General features: G+C 37.9%; 1 protein-coding gene across 3 annotated transcripts in view; it reads right to left on the bottom strand.

Annotated features, from left to right (window-relative positions):
• Olfm3 (olfactomedin 3) overlaps nt 1-20,906 on the bottom strand; it is a 40,057-nt gene extending 19,151 nt beyond the window's left edge. Inside the window, exons 1-4 of one of the 3 annotated variants that reach the window (XM_038311682.1) lie at nt 20,758-20,906; nt 17,178-17,192; nt 11,387-11,522; nt 2,971-3,126 (exon numbers count right to left, since the gene is read on the bottom strand). In XM_038311682.1, the coding sequence (XP_038167610.1) occupies nt 2,971-3,126; nt 11,387-11,522; nt 17,178-17,192; nt 20,758-20,906 (456 nt within the window). Of the gene's footprint in view, nt 1-2,970; nt 3,127-11,386; nt 11,534-14,059; nt 14,091-17,177; nt 17,193-20,757 lie in introns of all 3 variants that reach the window. The other 2 variants (XM_038311683.1, XM_038311684.1) reach the window with 2 other exon arrangements.
• Between the last annotated feature and the right edge of the window lie 285 nt (nt 20,907-21,191).

Raw genomic sequence — 21,191 nt, 5'->3', positions numbered from 1 at the left:
TGTATGCCGGGGATCTGAAATCAAGTCCTTATTCTCATACTGTAAGTAATTAACTAACGACTCCAACTCTGCAGTCCCTCTTAGTCTAATTTTAATTTGGAGCACTAGTTCATGAGTTCAAGAAACTAAGGTTTATTGATCTGAATCTTCGGTGAGATGCTAGAAAATCTGCCCATAGTTTGCGTATTAATTCATCTGCTAGGGATAAAAACACCAAAACAATGCTTGTCTCACAGGATTGGTGTGATGATTAGATCAATAAATATATTAAAGTGCTCCAAACTTTGCTGTGAATATGTACGTTCAGAAAAAAATGATTATTGTTATGATTACTGGTATTTAGATTTTGGCATTTCCAACATATTCTTTGATTACATGAACGGTAAAAAATCAAAATTACAATCAGGTGGTACTTCCTGAAAATTCAATTTTATAATTGACATTATGGCTTTTGTTAAGCAAAAAAAAAATCTATACACTACGACGAATTTTTTTTTTTTTGGTTCGGGGGTTGTTCTCCTAAATTTATTTCTTTGTTTTCTGCATCTTCATCCCCAGTGCTCCTGACCAAGGGAAGTTTGCATGGTTCCTTGGTTCACCATGTCTTCAGTTCTTTGTCTCCTGACATGCTGCATGTCCTCTTGTTGCTATCCTTTCTGGAATGATTTCTCTCTTCCACTTAGTATTTACAACCTTCTACTTTGAGAACGACACAACTTGAGGTTCACATTGTTGCTTAACATTCTACCCTCCAATTCTGAGCATTGAAAGTATACACTGGAACTCTGCAAATTTCTAGATCCTCTCTAGAATTTAATATCTCAGAGAGGAAGTCATAGCAGCATGTTTTCTTAAACACTGTGGTGGCATTTCATTTGTATTTTAATAAACAAAGCTTGCCTGAGGATCAGAAAAGTAAAAGAGCCAGTCACTGGCTCTTACCTCTACCTCAGTCCGAAATGACGATCCTGCCTCTTGGAATCTCAGAATGAGACTGAGAGCTGTCTCCTCCCGTTTTATAATGCTCTTTTATAGTTTTATAGTTCAGGGATAAAGGACATGCACCACTACTGCCTGGTTTCTATGGCAAACTACTTTGACTAGTGGAAGTAAAGGTGTCTGACATTGTGTCTACTGGGATTAAAGGTGTGTGTCATTGCTGCCTGGTCTGTAAGGCTGGCCAGTGTGGCTGTTTTACTTTTCTGATCCTCAGGCAAGCTTTATTTGTTAAAATACAAATGAAATGCCACTACAGAACACGGTTAAATTTCCTAATTCTTCAGCAGATCTTTGTGGACAGATGAATAGCTCTTCTCTTTGTACTCTTAAATGGTGTTGATGCCTTGTTTGAGTACAGTCCGTTTCCTCTTACTTTTTATGCATGAGAACAACTTGAGTCTCATTCCTCTAAGAAGGGCCTGGCCCTGCCTCACAGAGTATATGTGCTCAATGAATTCTGGTTGACATGGATTCCTTACTCTCAATCCTTTTCTTTCTTTTTATCGTTTCCCCCATAGTTTTCTGTTCATCCAACTTAAAGTTTTATTTCCTATAATATTCGATTGCATTGTGTCTCCTAGTACTTGCTCTGACTTGTTTCTCCTACTTCCGGCTTTAAGTCTCTCTTCAGTTCAAATTCCGTAAATCAACCACATTAACTTTTGCTCCCATATATTTTGTCAACTTTTGTATCCTTGTTTTCTTCTTCGGAAACTGATTATGTATTGTTGTCTGTCATCTGTACCTCTGTCCTTAGTTTCCAGAGGCTACAGAGAAAGTTCCAAAGCATGATGATTTCTATCACATTAAAATGTACCTGGTAAGGATCCTGTTTGTCTCTAATTCTCTCTGTCTCCAAAATGCTCAAAACCCTTGACTGCAAGCTTAAATTCGAGTCATTCCTTTTATACTAGGATTGAACTTTACTGTTTAATTGACAGAGGGGGAAAAAGATGCTTCATATGAAGAACCTTAATGGTTTTTTAAGACAGATAAATTATTTTAATAAGAGGCTCAAGTGTCATTATCAGACCAAGAAACGTTTTAAATAAGTGACTTTGTCGTGTATCTTTAATAAAGGCTTCACAGCATGCTCAACACATTTTTTCCATTTCTAGTTTCTAGACAATTGGCATTAAACCACTTGCAGTCTCGAAAAGGGAACTTGTTTATATAAACTTAAAAACTGGTTTTTTAAAAATCCCTTTATCGGGGGCTGAAGAGATGGCTCAGAGATTAAGAACACTAGCTGCTCTTCTGGAGGTCATGAGTTCAATTTCCAGCAACCACATGATGGCTCACACCATCTGTAATGAGATCTGGTGTCCTCTTCTACCTAGGTGCAGGCAAAACACTGTATACATAATAAATAAATGAACAAATAAAAAAATAAATAAATCTTAAAAAAAATTCTTTTATCAGGCTGGAGAGATGCCTCAGAGGTTAAAAGAACTGGTTGCACTTCCAGAGGTCCTGAGTTCAATTCCTAGCAACCGCGTGGTGGCTCACAACCACCTATAATGAGATCTGGTGCCCACTTCTGGTGTGAAGGTCTACTGTATACATAATAATTAAATGGATTTTTTAAAGATCCTTTTATTATACCTTCCTTTAATAATTTATATCCTTTATAGTTTTCATTTCAACAAAGCATAGACTCATGTGAAAGAGTTTTGGTGATTTAATTATTGATTTTATTGAGATATCCCTCTTTCCTAGATTGAAAAGTGCCTGTAAATATACCCAGAAACTCCACAAACCTCAGAGTGGGGTCACCTTTTTAAAAAAAAAAAAATAGCAGTTTTCTATGTGTTTCTGGCTGCTAATGGCCAAGTTTTACTGACAAGACAGTTCACTCCCTAGTGAGACCTTAACTCTGTGCACATGGGCCAAGACATAGTTATTTTCAGCTGAGTGACATGCTAGCAGTCTCATGCACTGAATTGACAAGATTTCAGGACTCACTCCTACCTGAAAATGCTTGGTCATTAGTGTCTTGCGATCATCTTCAATTTGCCGAAACTTGGCCTTCAGCCCTTTCATTTGGGTTTCCATTTTTAAGACATACTGAAAATCTCTCTGGGTTCTCAAGTTTAAGACTTCTATAGATTGGGACATATTCTGCACCTGTCAAACGAAGTCATTGGTTGTATATTAGTCTCTGTCTATGGATACATGCAATCTCTACTAACGTATCAAAAATGTTATTAGCACGAAGAACAGAAGTGCCAAATCTATAAATGCATGGCTGCCTGACACGTTTTCAAGATTTCTTACATTCACATAATTTAGCCAAAGAAAATTACTTATACATTTTATAAAAAAAAATGGACACGTATCATTAGAAATGACCAAAAAAAGCAAGAAGATAGTAGATTTAGAAAAAAATTAAAATTGGTTTTATTCCAAGGCTTCAGAAGGTTATAATACCCCAAGGTGATGCGTGTTAAGATAAAATGTGTCTGTTAACGCTGTTTCTTACCTCTGAAATGTCAGGAGTAATTAGCAGCAGTGTTTGGTAGTGACAGATTCAACAGAGAGTTCAATATTGTTAGGCAAAAGAACAAAGTGGAGAGTGAAAAGGAGATTTCATTAAAAAAAAAAAACGAACAAAGTTTATAGAAGAAACCACTTGGCGGAGAGAAAGACTGGTGTGCTCATTCTCCACCACTGAATTCTACCATCCCAGCAGGTGCGGAACATCCTCAAACTGTCTAAAGCAGGTCTATTGTTCGTAATAATACTAGCGTACATCCCAGGATGGAGCTTTAAAATGCTAAGGACACACACACAATGCATGAACTATTTTGCAGAGCTAAGTGTCACAGAATATGTGTAAGAAATCCTATACAGGTGCAAATGAGCCCAAAATGCAAATTACTCCAAAAAGCCCAGGGTGTGTAGCATAAAAGCCTGTATCCTTTGTTCAGTGAGACACATAGTTACTGAATTCCCACTCTTCAAGCCAACCCAATGTTTTCTTTCTTGAAAACATTTCTCTTCCTAACAAACTATGCTCTGCCTCTGCTGTATTTCTGTGTCTCTTCTCAATTCTTTATTCTAAACAGGTGTCTGGATTCCCTCCAGATGAGCTCATTGAGCCTGATATCAACTCATGCTGATTTCAGGGTATTAACATTGTGATGATTGTTTTAAAGTACTCTGAGTTGACCAGGACAAGTGCTGGTGGTGTTGGAACACCTTCTAAGTTGCATAGCTTATGTTTGAGGGACTTGGGAAATGGCAACAACACAAAAGTGCCTTACAGATAGGCAGAAGCACATGTTAAGCTGGTGGCACTGGTCCAGGTTCATTGAGCCCCAGGCTATTTAGCAGTAGGAAATAGGTGACCTAGAAAGAGTGCAGAAATGAAAGAAAAATGGCTTTAATTTTTGTCATAGCAAAAAAACCCTGAAAACAAAGGGAAGCCTCTAAGAGAGGGAAGCATTTGAATGAAGAATCGTCTAAGTATAAATTATTCTAAAGATTAAGATGGATCTCTATCCATCTGGTACTTCAGAACTGTCTTCAGAGCACAGCTTTGCCTCACCCAGGAGCTTGTCAGAAATTAGCACTCCAGAACTATCTGAAAGAATCTCAATTAGTATGCGTATTTATCAAGATTCCCAAGTGATTTCTACAGCTGACTTTTTAAAAATGATTTATTTATTTATTATGTATACAGTATTGTGTCTGTAGCAGGCCAGAGGAGGGCACCAGATCTCATTACAGATGGTTGTGAGCCACCATGTGGTTGTTGGGAACTGAACTCAGGACCTTTGGAAGAGTACGCAGTGCTCTTAACCGCTGAGCCATCTCTCCAGCCCCTACAGCTGACTTTTAAATCTTGAGATGCACTGGTCATCTAGGCAGGGTTTTCCTAAGAGATAAATGCAATATGGGTACAGAATTCAGTCCTTTATCATAAATCAAATATAGTCACACATGCAAAAAATAATATAATATATTAAGAAAAAATCACAAAGAAATGTAATGGAAAAATTAGAAAAATAATTAGGTGTTCACATTAAATTTCTGAAAGAGGAAAGACATCTAGGCAAACATGTATGTATATGGTATGTATATATAAATCTATTTTGATTAAATGGTATCTTTGTTTTCATAAGTATTTGCACCAAAGAATGAGCACAAAAAGGTGATAGAATTGCAATTATTTCTTTGTTTAAACATGTGAATGTGTTTTCATTATTTTTAAGTAAATATGCATCAGTTGGAAATTAGCAAAAAGCTAGTTTCACCGAAAAAAATAGTGAACTACAAATGGATGTTTTGTTCAGAGGTAGACTTTTCCATCAGGTAAAGTTGCAAAGCTCAACGCACACACCAGTTAGCTGCAAAGAGACCCTAGCTGATGCACGCCCCACAACTGTCATCCTAAAAATGCCAGCGGGCTCTGCTGCTCTGACTTGCCTCAGGTCTTACCTCTTGTCAGACAAGTCAATTTTCTTTCCTCCTTCTCCTCTTTTGTCTTGATCCTTAGTTCTCCCCTATGTCTGTTCTGTCTGTTTTAGGCATGTCACAGTCCGGCTTACATTAAAAATCATTTTGCAATGTGTGCTTGGACAATGTCAGCAAAGGGCCCTTGGTCTGCGATCCTCATCAGAGGCTGTCTTACATCTTTTACTTTCAAGATGTTACACAGAACCAGACACAGAAGAAGTGCTCAATAAATATGTCCTGAATAAAATCATCTTGGGTTTCTAATAGTATAATGGTAATTAGGATCATACTATTTCAGGAAGAGTTTTTCTCTCCCTATAACTGCCAGACACAGCAGTATACAGCTACACATATTTCTTAATTTCAAATTATTATTATATTCAGAAAGCTTCATATAAAAATTTTTAGTGCAGTACAAAATTAGAGATGACACTGAACTCATGGAAACTTCATCATGGATAAAAGCATTGTATTCAAAGTAATTTTCTAACCTCATTTAGAGTTCAGCAGGAATAAAGAAAGGCATTTGCATTAAAGAAGCTGGCTACCTATTTAAATATGTAACAGTCTGTGAAGGTACCCGTCATTAGCATGGCTGATATTCTCCTATGGGTTTTCTACACCTGGCCATATTCCACACCGTTAGAAGATTATGTGCAAGAGGAAATATTCTAAATAGAATTAGAATAGTGTCCCTTATTTTACATTTTACTCAAACATCACATTTAAATTTTCAACTTAATTTGTGTTATGGGAAAATGAAATGAGAAAATTTCTGTTGAAACTTGGTTGGGATCATCTATATTGTACAACCTTGATTAATTGCGGGACTATATCTGGTGTATAGTGTAGCATTAGAGGTATCTAAATGGACAGTATTTGAGTCTGTGTTGCCTTTAGCGTTTCCTAGGAAGAACTTCCTCCTATTGATAGAGCATCATTTCAGCAAGCCTCCTGAAGAAACAGAACATGGACTCTCCATTGAGTGACTCATAGGAAGCAGACCTGTCAAATGTGTTTCTTCTTCTACTCTGCTTCTCTCTGAAGCCATTCTGCAGTTCAACATTTTATATTTGCTTGGAATTCAGTTATGTTTTGAATACCAGATGGCACCTACAGGGTTGGTTTTTAGATGATAGCATTATTTTGATATAGTCTGGAAACATAAGAGGTAGGGCCTAGCTGGAGGAAGTTAAGTTTCTAGATGTATATCATCAAGAGCTGTATCATGTGTATATTGTTTCGATGTCCTCCCTCCCTGTTTTCTATCTGTTAATTCACTTCACCACATTGTTCTGTTCATGACGTTTTGCCTTATAAGAGCCAGGGAACAACAGGCCTAAGTAACAGTGAAACAAACCCCCTAAAACCATGAGTCAAAATAATTTCTTTCTCTTATAAGTTGTTTTTTCTAGATATTTGCAACAACTATGAATTTCTACCTAGCAGACTTCTATAATGCTCGGCAAAGTTATTGTTTCCCATCTCTGATAATCCTTTTTAAAACTATTTGTACTGATTGTTTTTCGTGACTAAAATATATGAGATCCTTATGAATGAACATAAATAAATAAATTTTACTCCCAGTTACTCAGATGGCTTTGTAAACAAACAAACGAACAAACAAACAAATCCACACGACTCAATATGCTTGTCTAGCTTTGGTTTAACGAAAAGAACAGCAATTTCTTCGCTGTGGGACTTTACAGGAAGTATGGTGTTACACTGCTTTTGAAATCTTCAAGGTGAAGTACTATGTATAGTCTCCTTAAATTGATTTAATTGGTGAAAATGTTGTCCACTTCCCAGTATGAAATCATGTTCTAGGAGCTATTGACCTTGGCAAAGCAGAACACCTGTACTAATACCCCCAAACTATGCAGTTAACAGTAAGATTTTAGGCCATCAAATTTGTGTCTGGTATATTCAGATCCAGGCTATTAAATTTGCTGTATTTTTAAAGTATTCAGTAACAATTATTTGCTTGTGTATCAGACAGTGATAGCATCTCTTAATAAGTGTTGAGACCACTAATGATGTGCTGACATAAAAACCATGTGGAAGCAGCCTGACACATTTCTACAGGTTATTGGCTAAGGCACGCTGAAAGACTCAGAGAGGAAAAGATTATTTTTATATTAGTTTAGAAAATGAACCATGTCTTGTGTAAAAATTGAATGGATATAAAGAATTTTTAAAAAAAAACTATACATTTAAACAAAAGCCAAAAAAAAACCCAAATAATCCAATTTAAAAAGAGATAAATATTTGAACAGAGAATTCTAAACAGAAGAATCCCAAATGACCGAGATACACTTAAAAAAAAATGTTCAACTTCCTTAGCCATCAGGGAACTGCAAGGCAAAACAACTCTGAGATTCCATCTTACACCTGTCAGAATAGCTAAGATCAAAACCAGAAATGATAGCTTATGCTACAAAGAACATGGAGTAAAAGGAGCACTCCCCTACTGCTAGGGGGAATGAAGCTTGTATAGCCACTTCGAAAATCAATCTGGTTGTTTCACAGAAAATTGGGAATTGATCTACCTCAAGACCCAGCTATACCACAGCTGAACATGTACCCAAATGATGCTCAAACATTTCACAAGGACACTTGCTCAACTATGTTCACAGAAGCATTATTCGCAATAGCCAGAACCTGGAAACAACCTAGATGCCTCTCAACTGAAGAATGGATGAAGATAATGTGGTACATTTGCACAATAGATTATTATTCAGCTGTTAAAAATAATAACATCATGACATTTGCAGGTAGATGGATAGAACTAGTAATAAAATGATCCTGATTGAGATAACACAGACCCAGAAAGAGAAACATGGTATTTACTCACTTATAAGTGGATATTAGCTGTAAAGTAAAGGATTACCATGCTATAATCATCAGGCCCAGAGAGGCTAAGTAGCAAGGAAGGCACAAAGTGGATCTCTTGGAGATGGAGAAATAATAGAGATTTCATGGGTGGACTGGGGTTAGGTGGAAATGAAAACTTGTGGGGTTGGGTTGGGGTGGATGGTGGAGGATCTACTGAAAGAGATGATTGGAAAGGAGGGTCATTTGGGATTCGGGTAAAAATCCGGTGCAAATGTGCTATAGGAAGTCCTCCAGCCAGTAGTTACCCACCCACTGGGGCGTGGCCACTTATACTATTTATGCTGATATAGAGTATGCACCTGCTCTCTTTTCCGGCTGTGGGATTCGGGTTTCTGATCTCCATTCCAGCAGAGGATTCTGATTTGTGAGGCTAACCCTAAGTAAATAACCATCTGTTTCTCAATTCTGAGCTAGCGTGGGGTTTCTTTTAAGTGTCCTCTTCACAAACGAAACTCTCCAATAACTACAAGAATCACCACAGCCAAGATTCTAACAATGGTGGGTACTTATTCTGAAATGGCCATCTCCTCTGACCTGCCTGGACTTTCAGTAGAGGAACTGGGAGGCTGAACCAGCCACACAACCTTTTACCTTCAGTCTGTCCTGCCTGTGAGATGTACCGGAGGGTAAGGTTGGCACGAAGATTGTGGGAGTGGTCAAAGACTAGTCCAGCCTCAGACCCATACCATCTAAGATAAGCCCACTCTTGACACTGCTTGGAGGGCTAGGACCCAGAATCTGGATGTCCCAGAGACCTAGGATAGAGCCAAATGCTATTGGAGAAAAAAATGTAAACATATTGATGCCTAATGATATCTGCTATACTCATAGAATGATGAAAAACCCAATTATCATGAGAGACCTTCTGATGGAAACGGATGCAGAGATCCACAGCTAAGCATTGGCTTAGCTTGGGTAATATTGCTGAAGGGAAGGAGGAAGGATTGGACAACGTTGTGAGTCAAGGACATTACAAGGGAACACACAGAAACAACCAATAGGAGCTTACAGAGACTGAATTCACAGCCAGGGGGCCTGAGTGGGAATGACTTAGCCCCCCTACATATGTGTGACAGTTGTGTAGCCTGGCTTACTTGTGTGACTCTTAGTAATGGGATTTAGGGGCTAATGCTTTGGCTGGCTTTGGAGACCCTTTCCCTCATACTGGGTTGCCTTTTCCTGCCTTAATAAAAGGGGAGAAGCTTATTCCTACCGCAATTTGATTTGTAATGCTTTGTTGACAGCAATGGGAGACCTGCCCCTTTCTGAACATAAACAGAGGAGTGGGTGGGGAATAGGTTAGGCAAGGGAATGGAGGGAAAGGGGGGAGGGGAAACTCCTGTTGGAATGTAAAATAAATGGGTACATTTAATTAATAAAAATAATCCTAAAGCAAAAACAGTAAAAATGGAAACAATACTTTCATTCTATCTCTTACAGGCATTTGTGTTCCAACATATAGAATGATCTACTTCCCAGCAGTCACATTTTATTGAATTTTTAAGTGGCTCTTGAAGAAATAATGTGTGTGGTTTTGTTTCTGTAATGCTGTACTGATTGATACTAACCCAATATGAAGTTATACTATCTAACGAAATCTTGTGCATTTTATGTAGAAGTAAAATGGCTGGGCAGAATGTCGGTAATCTGAGAAGAAATACAATTTTATAGAAGAGGAAAAAAAGTTATTTAAAAGGTTAAATCATCTTCTACCAAAATTAATTTCCCTGGTAACTAAGCAGTATATTTGAATTCTTAAAAAAGATAATCAAGACTAGAAATCAATACCACTAAAGTAATCAAAATATGCCTATAATAATTTCTAACAGTCAGAAATTTTAATGAAAATGGCACCTACTCTTGTTGGGGGTGGGGAGAATGGAATCTCACCATAAAAGGAGGCTTGACAAAAGAGACATGATAATGGGAGCTCCAAGGAGAGGGAAAAGAGAAACAGAATAAGTTTTATATAAAAGCAGGAAAGCCAGCTTTTAAAAATCTTGCTTATCAAAGAATTTCTAAATGATGCTCACAGAGGAAACTTTATGACAGATAGAAGAAAGTTGGGGTAGCTTGGCTTGAGATGGTGAATGTTTGTTTATATTATCAAGCTAAGTTCTTACATTTTCCCCAGCTATCTCAAATCTCATGTGAAAGCTTCCTATTTAGTGTCTGGGGTGTGTGTGTAATCATGAAAATGATAGGACACAGAGTGAAGTGGAGAACAAGGTGTCCTCTATACCACACACTTTTTAATTCATCTCTTTCTTTCCATGATACTTAAAATTCAAACATGTTGTCATCCTTACCTCACTCTGAGCACCCCAGCTGTCCTCCTGTATTCAAGAACCCTGCACCGTGCCAGTCTGAATGGGCATGGTTGAAAGAACCATTCATTGGCTTTCCCCCCTCCTACGTACACATAAACAACCTTTCATGAGCTGACTCTCGTCTGAAAAGGGGAACAAATCAAGGGCATTCTGCATTTGATTGTTATGGATCCAGTTTAAGTAAATTATGGCAAGAATGCCATTGAATGGAACTGAAGAGCTTAATGTTCAAAGGAATGGTTTAGAAAATGAAGATAAACACTTGGAATTATTCATTATCTGTCCAGATAGCTTGCATTTTTCATGCCATTATTTTAACTTCCTAGCAAGATGGTTAATAACCGTCTAATGGATGAGCTCAAAGAGATTTGTGTGAGTCTTACAGCCGAGGCTGAATTGTGAGCGTCGGAAGAACACTCCCTGCTTCCTGAACCCTGGAAAAGAGAAACTGACTGGATATTAAGATGTCTTGTAGAGAGCCTGTCTAAAAAAAAAAAAAAAAAAAAAAAAAACCGATTATGAAAGGTAAGGAAACCACAGATATGGAATGATTCAGCCAGAAACTTGAAACTCCTCTTTGAAAGAACGAGAAAGATTCGTGTTAAAAGAGAGCTAAAACCAGTGATACTCATCAATCAGAGTTGCTTCCTAAGAAAGAAAGATTTTAATGAAAATATCCCCAGGGGACACAAGTCACGTACCTTCTCCAGCAGCTGGCGGAGCTGCCTGCTTTTGGCATCTCGGGAGCAGAGATTTTGTTCTGGAGCCACCACTGTGCAAATGCATCTCCCGTCAGGGTCCTGCGCTGAGCTGTACACTTGCCAACCTTCTTTGGGGCTAATCTGAGTCTAGGAAGAGCGATAGCAAACACAAAACAGACTTTCATTATAGGTAAGGAGAAGACATATTGGAAGTATCATAAGGAAAACTTTTATTATTTTTTTTTAAAGAGGTTTTCTGTCTTTCTGGTTCAGTTTTGTTGTTGTTGCTGCTGCTGTTTTGTGAATGTATGTGTATGTGTGTATGTAGTTCTAACAGCCTCTGCCATCCTCAGGATCTCTACACCTTGTGTTTGAGACAGCGTCTCTCACTGGTCTGGAATGCCTCAAAGCTGGCTGGCCAGCCCACCTCAGTGATCACTTAATCTCAGCTTCTCTGATTGTTGTTTTCTCTGTTAGTGCTGAAGATCAAATTCAGGTCATCATGATTGTATAGCAATCGCTTTACCGGCTCAGCTACTTCCCTAGCCTTTGTTTCTTTGAAGTTAGAAGAGAAAAGAAGATAAGCGGTTTATATTGGTAGCGACTTCATTCTGTTTCGCCTTCTTACAAGTGTCACTAATGAGTTTTGTGGTCTCAGATTCTTCACTATTTACTGTCTGTAGATCTTATGCCACTTTTCATGCTTTGTGCAGTTTCTGATTTGAACTCCCATGCTTAGGCACTGCTGCCTTCCACTTCCTCACACCTTACTGGTCTTTCTCCATTAGACATTCTACTTTTTCTTCACAGGAGGAATGTAATTGATAGGAATACTTTCCTGATCGTTATGCATGTCTGATATTCTGAAATAAAGCCCCAAATTATCTTCTGAAAAACCTACATCTTATACGCATAATCACTGGACCCCTGGCATAAAAAGTAGCATCCCAGTTCTGTTACAATCTTCTTCCTGTTTACATTGGCAATTTTACCACATGGACTCTCCAAACTACAGCAAAGTTGGTTTCTGTGTGCCTGATATATTCATATATTCACCAGACATTGAACTGCATCATATAGTATTGCCATTCATACTACAGTGGGCTTATTTTGTATAAAAATGTGAAATTTTCCTATCTTTCACACACACACACACACACACACACACACACACACACACACACACAGATTGCGTCCTTAGATTTTTCTCACTATTGTCTTTTTATTCAAGACAAACCTCTGTTGATTTTCCAATAATATACACAGAAGACACATCTCTTCATTCTATGCTAGTGGAAGACTCTTTCCGTGACTAGACTTAAAGCTGCATAACCTGGAAATGTCTCTGTTAACAATATTGGATGTTTCAATTTTCTACCATAATCTTACTCTATTGTAGAAGAGAAGTTGTGAGAATGGCTCGGTGCACTTTCCTGGCATTCATTGTCCGGTTGCTCAGAGCATTTATGTTTTTTCTCTCATCGAACTGTTCTCTGAGTGTTTCCTTATCTGAAGAACGATGATGCCTTCGTGGATTCCAGCAGCTCACCTCCACTGACTTAATGATGCAGCCATAAACAGAATCAACAAAGGAGCAGGAAGTGCTACCGCTGTTATTCTTTTCACAGAATGGGGTGTAGATTCCAAGTCTAATGTCCTAACAATGCCTGCCATAGACCATGTCATCCCATACAAAAAGCCAATACATAGGGTGCCTTGTGAACCTATATTGGGAGAAGCATAAACTATAAACTCAGAAAGCCCATAAAGATATCATAAGCCTTGTCTTCACTTTTTAATGAAAAGAATATGCCAACAGACCTGTCTTTAGTCTCTTCATAGTTAACTGATTTTTTTAAAGATAATTCCTACATTATTTTTTATTCCTGAGTAGATTGACTTCTTAACATGACCTCTCTCTTTATATATTACTAATCTTTTCTAGCTCTTGTTCCTGAAATCCAGTTAAAGAAAAAAGATGTTCTTAGAAAAATATAATGCTAAAATTAAGTAAAATATTAACTAGAAGTAGGTTATTGGTTTTAGTTATAAAAGAAAAATTCAAAGATTGTCCATAGGATGAAAATAGAAATGACTTAGTAGTTTTATCATTTAATTGAAGGCTTAAGCTGAGCAATGGCTTGGGGTTAATTTCTCTGGACATAGGCCCTTTGGGCTTCTTGTAACATTGATCACAAATCTGAAATATGCCAGAAAATTAAAGCATGGCTCTAGAATAAACTCAGCTTTTGGACAAAGGAGCAGGGCCATCCAATTATCATATTAAAATATTTTAACAGCAGTGCAAACAGTGATTATTAAGGCTGTCAGCATTTTCATTAATGTCATTGGCTGAGTCTTTACCCACAGTGCAGCTTGTCACACAGGGTCATGTGGTGGTCATTCTCTGTTGTTGCCATAAATGGGAAGGGTGAACAGAGTTTGATTTTCATTTAGTGTTTCTTGGAACCTCCTGCCTAACAACAGTAAAGACACAAGCCATATTTATACCTTCAATTGTCTTCTTCTAAGAATTACTGAAGAGTTATGCCTTTTTGGACTGCAGTCCTTTGAATGATCTAAAGTATAAAACTTCACCTTTGTGTTAGGAAAACCAAAGTGCCTAGCTCTTCTTTACATTTTGATGCAAACCCCTGTATTTGGGACAGTGACAAATAGAGACACTTTGTAAGTATTTCTAGCTCTCTTTTAGGGTTCCCAACAAGCACTGAATAGACAACCAAAATAAAACCAACTGTGATCTCAGGTGGAAGGACATATTTAGCTATTTTTAGATACCCAGGACAAAAGGCCTGCTCCAATTCTGACTTACAATAACAATTATTCAAATGTCAGTAAAACTCATGTATCAGGAAGATCAAGCATTTGTGGATCTCTAGCTGCTCTGGGGAGAATTGTGTAACTTATTATCCCTTACTATCTTGATATTTTTGAGGTCTAGGTGATACCATTCTGAGCAACCTCAGAACAAAAAGGAGCTTTCCCATAGACACACCAGGAATAATCAACAAAATTATGGCATGAGAATGCACAGTCTGATCACAGAACATGAAGCTTAAGCACCATATTAAACTCTCAATTATTTCAGTTTCCCTTAATACAAGATGCTGTTACCCCAAGGCGGCATCTATTTATACTATGGTGGAGCACAGTGGTTGGACCTGGAAAGTGAATACAGTTGATCATGAATGGCCCACTGCACCCACAAAGAGCAGCCTTTACTGATGTAGCTCTCTTTGAACTCTTTGTGTTAATTAGAAGAACTAAATGAACTATTTAGCAGTTTTTAATATTACAACACTCATTAATATTTAAGGATACACTAAATAAGAGAATTAAAACAATCATTTAACAGTTGGATGTGGTCTGATTTCTTTGATTGTAGTTTAAGTGCAGATCTATGCTTTATAAACATAAAGATACCACCTGAGAATTCTCCTGAACCATGGAGATTTGTGTCAGGAAAGATGTTTTCCTGAGAAGCAGGAAAAGAAGTTCAAAATACATTTCATTTCAGTAGGGTTTCCTTATAGAATCTCTTCTCTTGTAATTGCATTCATTTCTTTGAAACAAATTGCCCTTAGAAACGGACAGTGTTTTAGATTACAAGGAAGCCACAAAGTAAAGAACGTAGGGCATTTTTTTTCCAAGTCACCATTTAGTACGAACGTGTACGTTTTCTGCAACTTTCAACCCAGAGTTCTCTACGATCATACTCAACAGAGAGACCATCTATGTTCCTGTACTGACAGTCCAATGCAGGACTGTTGAGGAAACAGATCCACCAGCAGCTGATTCTCAGCAGGCAGGGACATTACCTTTTGTGGAGATGTGACCACTGTGATCCCAGAGAAGCAGCAAGGTAAGGGCAAATACACTACTCCCACAAAAGGAACTGCGGTCATTCCCAGGGCCCAGGCAACATAGAAGGCCAAGGAAAGGATTCTACCCTTTTGAAAAGAAGTAATTTGCAGGTTAAATATTGTTAGATTTTGCTTCTCATGTTCAGTTTGTAAGTCTTTCACAAAAATAAAGACCAATGAAGAAAGAAATGAGAACTCAAAATACAAAAAGGGGGGTCTGACTTGGGAGGTGTGCGGGAGCCCACATGTGACACAATTTCCCTCTGGAGTAATATCTGACTTAAAGAAGTCATTTGAGTTCAATCATGCCTGCTCTGCTTTTTCCTATAACCTTGAAGGCTGTGAGAGACTTCTGAGTTAGCCCGTGAGAAAAGAACACTTTCCAGGTCCAACCACTGTGCTCCACCGTAGTACAAATAGATGCCGCCTTGGGGTAACAGCATCTTGTATTAAGGGAAACTGAAATAATTGAGAGTTTAATATGGTGCTTAAGCTTCATGTTCTGTGATCAGACTGTGCATTCTCATGCCATAATTTTGTTGATTATTCCTGGTTTGTCTATGGGAATATATATAGCAGGAAAGAATATATAGCAGACAGTATACTGCTGACGACAAACCTCAGAAACATCAGGGCAGAAAGCAAGGCTGCTCCCGGGCAGCAAGCACATGTTGGTGAGGAGACTGCTCAGTCAAGGACAGGAATGGCCTTGTTAGATGCTGACTGATCGTCTGTGCTGCGCTTTGTTCTGCTTTTGTATATAAGCAAACTCTAAAAAACTCGGAGCTGTTTGGCTGCTTCAGCATGACCATACATACCTACAGATTCTATCCTGTCTTCTGTTTCTTCTGACTTTTCTTTGACCTCGAGGATCCCCTATCCAGAAACCATAGCTGACCTAGCAGGAGCAGGCTCTTATAGAGATGTAAAGTAGAAAACATCTCTCCATCAAAACCTAGATTTCAAAATGATGCTATCCGAGTGATAAAAACTCCCACAAAAGTCTTATCTAAGGATGTGTCTGGTTCCAGATAGTGAAGTGTGGAGGAACATATTAATAGTTTTGGTTGAAAAGAAAGGGGAAATGTGAGGACAAGAATTAAAGAGAGGTTGAGAGATCACGCTGGAAGATATGCTGTGGAGAATGTGTTAATAAAGATGTCACTCAGTGGCAGATTTCTTGCTATTATAAGAATCTTTGGGACTGAAATAAGTAAGTATGCTTAATTCAAGGAAACCTCTAGGCTTTAAGGTGGGGGAAAGAAAACCTTTATCCATGAAAATAAAACCAATGATAAAAACAGCAAAAACGTCAGTTTTAGGGCTTGTAAACCCCGATGAGCTGAGAGTTGGGAAGCTCCATAGAAGTTTTATTTCATCGCATCCTTTCTATCCAGGGAAATTTCATGCAGATGTCTTTGTACTTCTGTTTGTCCTTGGCATGATAAGGACTCAGTGTTTGAAGTGCAGCCCTCCCACTGTGGGAAACTGGAGCTTAGGACTTGAAATTTTCTCTCTCTGGAAATGTTCCCATTTCTCTCTACTTGCTTCAGACGCTCAAATAAGAATAAATCCACTCCCGTTCCTTGGATGATGCTTCTATGAAAAGACATTACCATATTTTCTGTTATTCTCAAGATCTGCTATTTTGAGCTTTCCATCATCTCTCATTAATTTGTTTTATTTGTCCCATCACATAACAGTGGTAAGGTTTTGGAAGCTTGAAAAGTCAGATACAAAATTTAAAAGAAGGTAGTGTGATGGATAGCAGCATGTACATGGCTCTGGGCTCCTTCCTTACCACCACAAAATGAACAAACCCCAAACACCCCCTAATCAACAATAGTTGGTAACACTAGACATTATCATTCCAAACTATAAAACCATATTTGATATTTTAGGGTAACCTCCTTGGAAGATTACTGGCGCTGTGTTTCGTAGTATTCTAGAACTTTAAACTGACAATGTATCAGAGTAGTTGCCTATGAGGAGAAGCCAGATAGATGTCTGAAAATGCAGCATAACAAACGGCTTATGCCCATAGGTCCCTCCAAGGCCCCTTCCTACCACAGCAATAGGGCTGGCTGTTTGAGAACAGTATCTGCTGAACACTCTCTGCTTTTTTAATTGCTCTTTTCCAGGTTATTCTTGGTAAAGTTTCCACAAGGAGAGGGATTTTTTTTCAGAAGCTCAGCCTCCAGGGGAAGTGACTTTTCATCAGAGAGAAGTGCCAGAGGGGGGCTGAGTCTTCAGAGACCTGAGGCAGACTTGCCCAGCTTCTCCAAAGGCCATGGATCCACTCCAGTGTGAAGAAAAAAACTCAAGCAAGAAAATTAAGAGTCACCATTTAAAGAAAAACAAGAGGGACTTCCTGACTTAAAGAGCTGTATTTAATTGGTTATATTTAATTAGTTCCTGGTAGGCAGCATCCTGTGAACTGAAAACCTCCCTGAACTCTTGAAACAATCACACACTTCCTACTCTGTAGGCACCTGCTTAAACCCATTTAATTGTCTCCTAACATTTCAAACTCCTACTTTCTTGCTTCATTTTCAGGTCGTTTGAAACCATTGGGTTTTTTGTTTTGTTTTAAGAGAAACTGTGATAATATTTGCATAACTCTGCATTTTGTTTTTTTTCTGTTACATTGACATGCAAACATGAACCATAGTTGAAGCTTATGTGTGTGTGTGTGTGTGTGTGTGCATATGTATGTGTTTCATGTCTACAAAGTTGCATGTTAATCTCATACATATTGATTAACATAGAGGACATTTAACTGGATGTACTGTACTGAAGAAGTGTGTCTTCTTCATCTAATGAATCGTCTTGAGAAGAAGCTGTGTGGAAACAGAAGTGGTGATCTCTTGTGGAATTATTTGAAAGGAATCAGTGAGGAAAAGTCTCCTGGTCATAAAGCCCATTTACTACTTCATTGATGTCTATAATGCCGTTTAGGAGTTTCTTTTCTTCTTTATTGCAATAACTTTAAGAATGGCAGATATAAAATTGTTTTACTTAGCTTTTTTTCTTACTCTGTGAAGTCAAGGAGATGAATAAACGTATTTTAAATTGTGAGGATGTAGGTGTGTAGGAAGGAGATAAATAGAGAAAAGTCCAGGAATATGAGAAGCAGTTTGAGCAAGGCAGTGTGAACTCTGTAAACACTTGAAGCCATGAAGGCTAAGGATTAGCAGGTGAGATCCCAGAGACACGTTACACTGGGCAGAACTGTGGTCTTATGTTTGGTTCTATATGGTTACTATAGAAATCCCATTGGTTTTGTACATATTTTGAGTCAGCTGTCCCATTGTAGAGTGTGGATGTTTGATTATCTCATTCAGAACTCAGATTAAACCCCTGAGCTCTAGGTTTCTGTGGAGTGTCTTCACTGGGGCAAGGGTATGATTGTGTGGGAAGCAAGCAGATGGTAGAAGCCCAGCGAGTGTTTCCTCCTGCCAGAGATTTGAACTATAACCCCTTTCACACATTGCATTTCCTTTCCAGTTTTAATTGAAAAAAAAAATTCTTCACATATTGTCTAAGATTTAATTTGCAGTGTAAATAAATGTGTGAATAAATAAATAAATGATATTGTGAACACAGCCAGGCCAGGCAGTTGCAGAGGTCTGATATAACCTCCCCACATCAACATTTTTTATTTCTCTAAAGATGTACTGATTCCCTCAGTCTCTACCATGGAGATTCTAAAGTATGAACAATCAGCTTGAATAATTAAGTAATAGACACTAGCTCTCACTAAAGAATCAAATAAGATAAAATAGTTTTTATAATCTAATATATCTTCATTTCGGAAAATACTACAATACCATTTACTGATATGTGAAGATGAGCCATATGAGACATTTAGAATTCTGTACGCTTTTCTGTTTGCTTTTGTTTGCCATGGAGGAACAGCCAAAGAACTGATATACTGGGATGGACCCACATTTATAACGATACTTCATATTTGACTGACAAATTCTCAACCAGTCATCATTCACTTTAAACTTAAGAGCATATTTAAAAGTCTTAAGGAGAAAAGTACGACTCTTGGAAATTTGGTTTTCTTCATTAAATAACAATAGAAAACAAGTAAGTTGGTGCTTATATATACAAAAGACTATATATCCTATAGTTAATATGCCAAATTTGATATATAATTCACTATTTGTTAAGAATCATCTTTCTAAGAGTGCTAATTAGACAACTGTGTTTTTAAAATAGAAAACCTTGGACCCTGGAAACAGTTGGCTCCGTAATTACTAAATAACTAAAAATTTTGTTGTATAAATGTGCATTAATTACATAGCATGCTGTCTGTATGGCTGTAAATCTTAACAACTCTGCTGCTAGGCCTTGCTAAGCAGGTTATGGAGAGACTCCACACAAAAGGAGCTAAGGTGCCAGGAAGGACTCTCAAGAAGTAAGATGGGGAAGGTAGGTCATATCTGAATCTGACTTTGCTGGTGTGTCCATACTGCGAGAAACTAGAAAATTATGTAATTCAGTCAGAGTACACGGTTAATTGTTCATTGACTGATAAGTTATTATTACAAACAACACTTAAGATGGAGGGCTTCTCTCTTTGGCATGTTCCACTACAATGATGTACAAGATAGAAACTTCAAATATTACATTTTCTGAATACTTTATTTGATAGCAGGACAATTTTTAGAATATGTCTTTTATTTGAAAATTTACATTTTCATTTGTAAAACTACTAATTTATATTTTTCTTAAAATATTTAAGACTGTGGTTAAACACACCTAATTTCAAAATATCAGAGAAAGCTTTGCTAAAATATAGTAAGGATTAAGACTTATTAATTTTATATAGATGAAGACTATATAAGATGGATTTATGCCAGGAAATTTCTTTATGGAATGCTAAATAATACAGAAAGAAGAAGTTTTTATTGGGTTTGTTTTCTGTGGTTCACAGTCTTGAGTTGTTTTAAATATCTTTTTGGCCAGCGTTAAGTTGCTGAGGTTGTTTTATAATTCATTTATGCTTAAAAGGTGTTGACTTCTCTGCCTGAATTAATTACAAATTACCATAGGCATTGCATTCCAAAAGAAGAGCCTATTGTGGTAAAAATAGATTAAGAAGAGTATTCTCTACAGTTTATTCTGTAGGAAAAATCACAAAGGTTTCAAACAGCACACGAAATAAAATAGTGAGAACCAAAGCATATTAAGGAATCCTTCCAGATCTCGTTAATTTGGTTAAAACATAAAATTCTTAAGAATTTAATAAGACCAGCCTTCTTTTTTTTTTTTTTTTTTATAGCTAATTCCCTAGCAATCCCCTCTCTCTCGTTTCTTGGTGTAACTTTAAAGTCTTCATAAATATCCATGGAGTAGAGTTATCACACAGATATTCTACCTTTGAAGTCCACCAATGAAGAGAGCAGCAGACTCCCAGTCTTTGAAATTTACAACGCCCACTGTTTTAATACACCCCACGTCCCAAGATGGCCAAACCCAGGAGAGTGACTTACTAAGGTATCTGGAGCAGACAGCCTCGTGGTGGTGTTCAGTCCTACCAGGGATGGGAGAGTCTGGGACATCCAGTTTGAGATCATTGCCATGGTGCTGAGCACAGCGCCAAGCTTCAGCAGTGGAGCACTCATTGCTGTGGAGCTAATGAGTTTTCATAGTGACTGATTAGGAGCCCCGGAGCCCGGCTGGCAGCGGGAGGCGTGACTGCAGCCAGCCACATCTACAGCATGAAAAGAGATCAACAGCCCAGCTCTAATCACCAGGCAGATCTGGAAACCTCCTTCCCCCACCCTCATGGCAAGTGCCTTGCTTTCCTTTTCCACCTTTCCAGGACACTTTGCAAGACAAACAAAATATTCATGCTAGGGTTTGGTTCCACCTAATGCTCAGAGCAGAGAGAGGTTGGAGGACAGGAG

Source organism: Arvicola amphibius, chromosome 14 (genome assembly GCF_903992535.2).
Source record: "Arvicola amphibius chromosome 14, mArvAmp1.2, whole genome shotgun sequence".
Classification (NCBI taxonomy): Eukaryota; Metazoa; Chordata; class Mammalia; order Rodentia; family Cricetidae; genus Arvicola; species Arvicola amphibius.
This window is presented reverse-complemented; position numbering and strand designations above follow the sequence as displayed.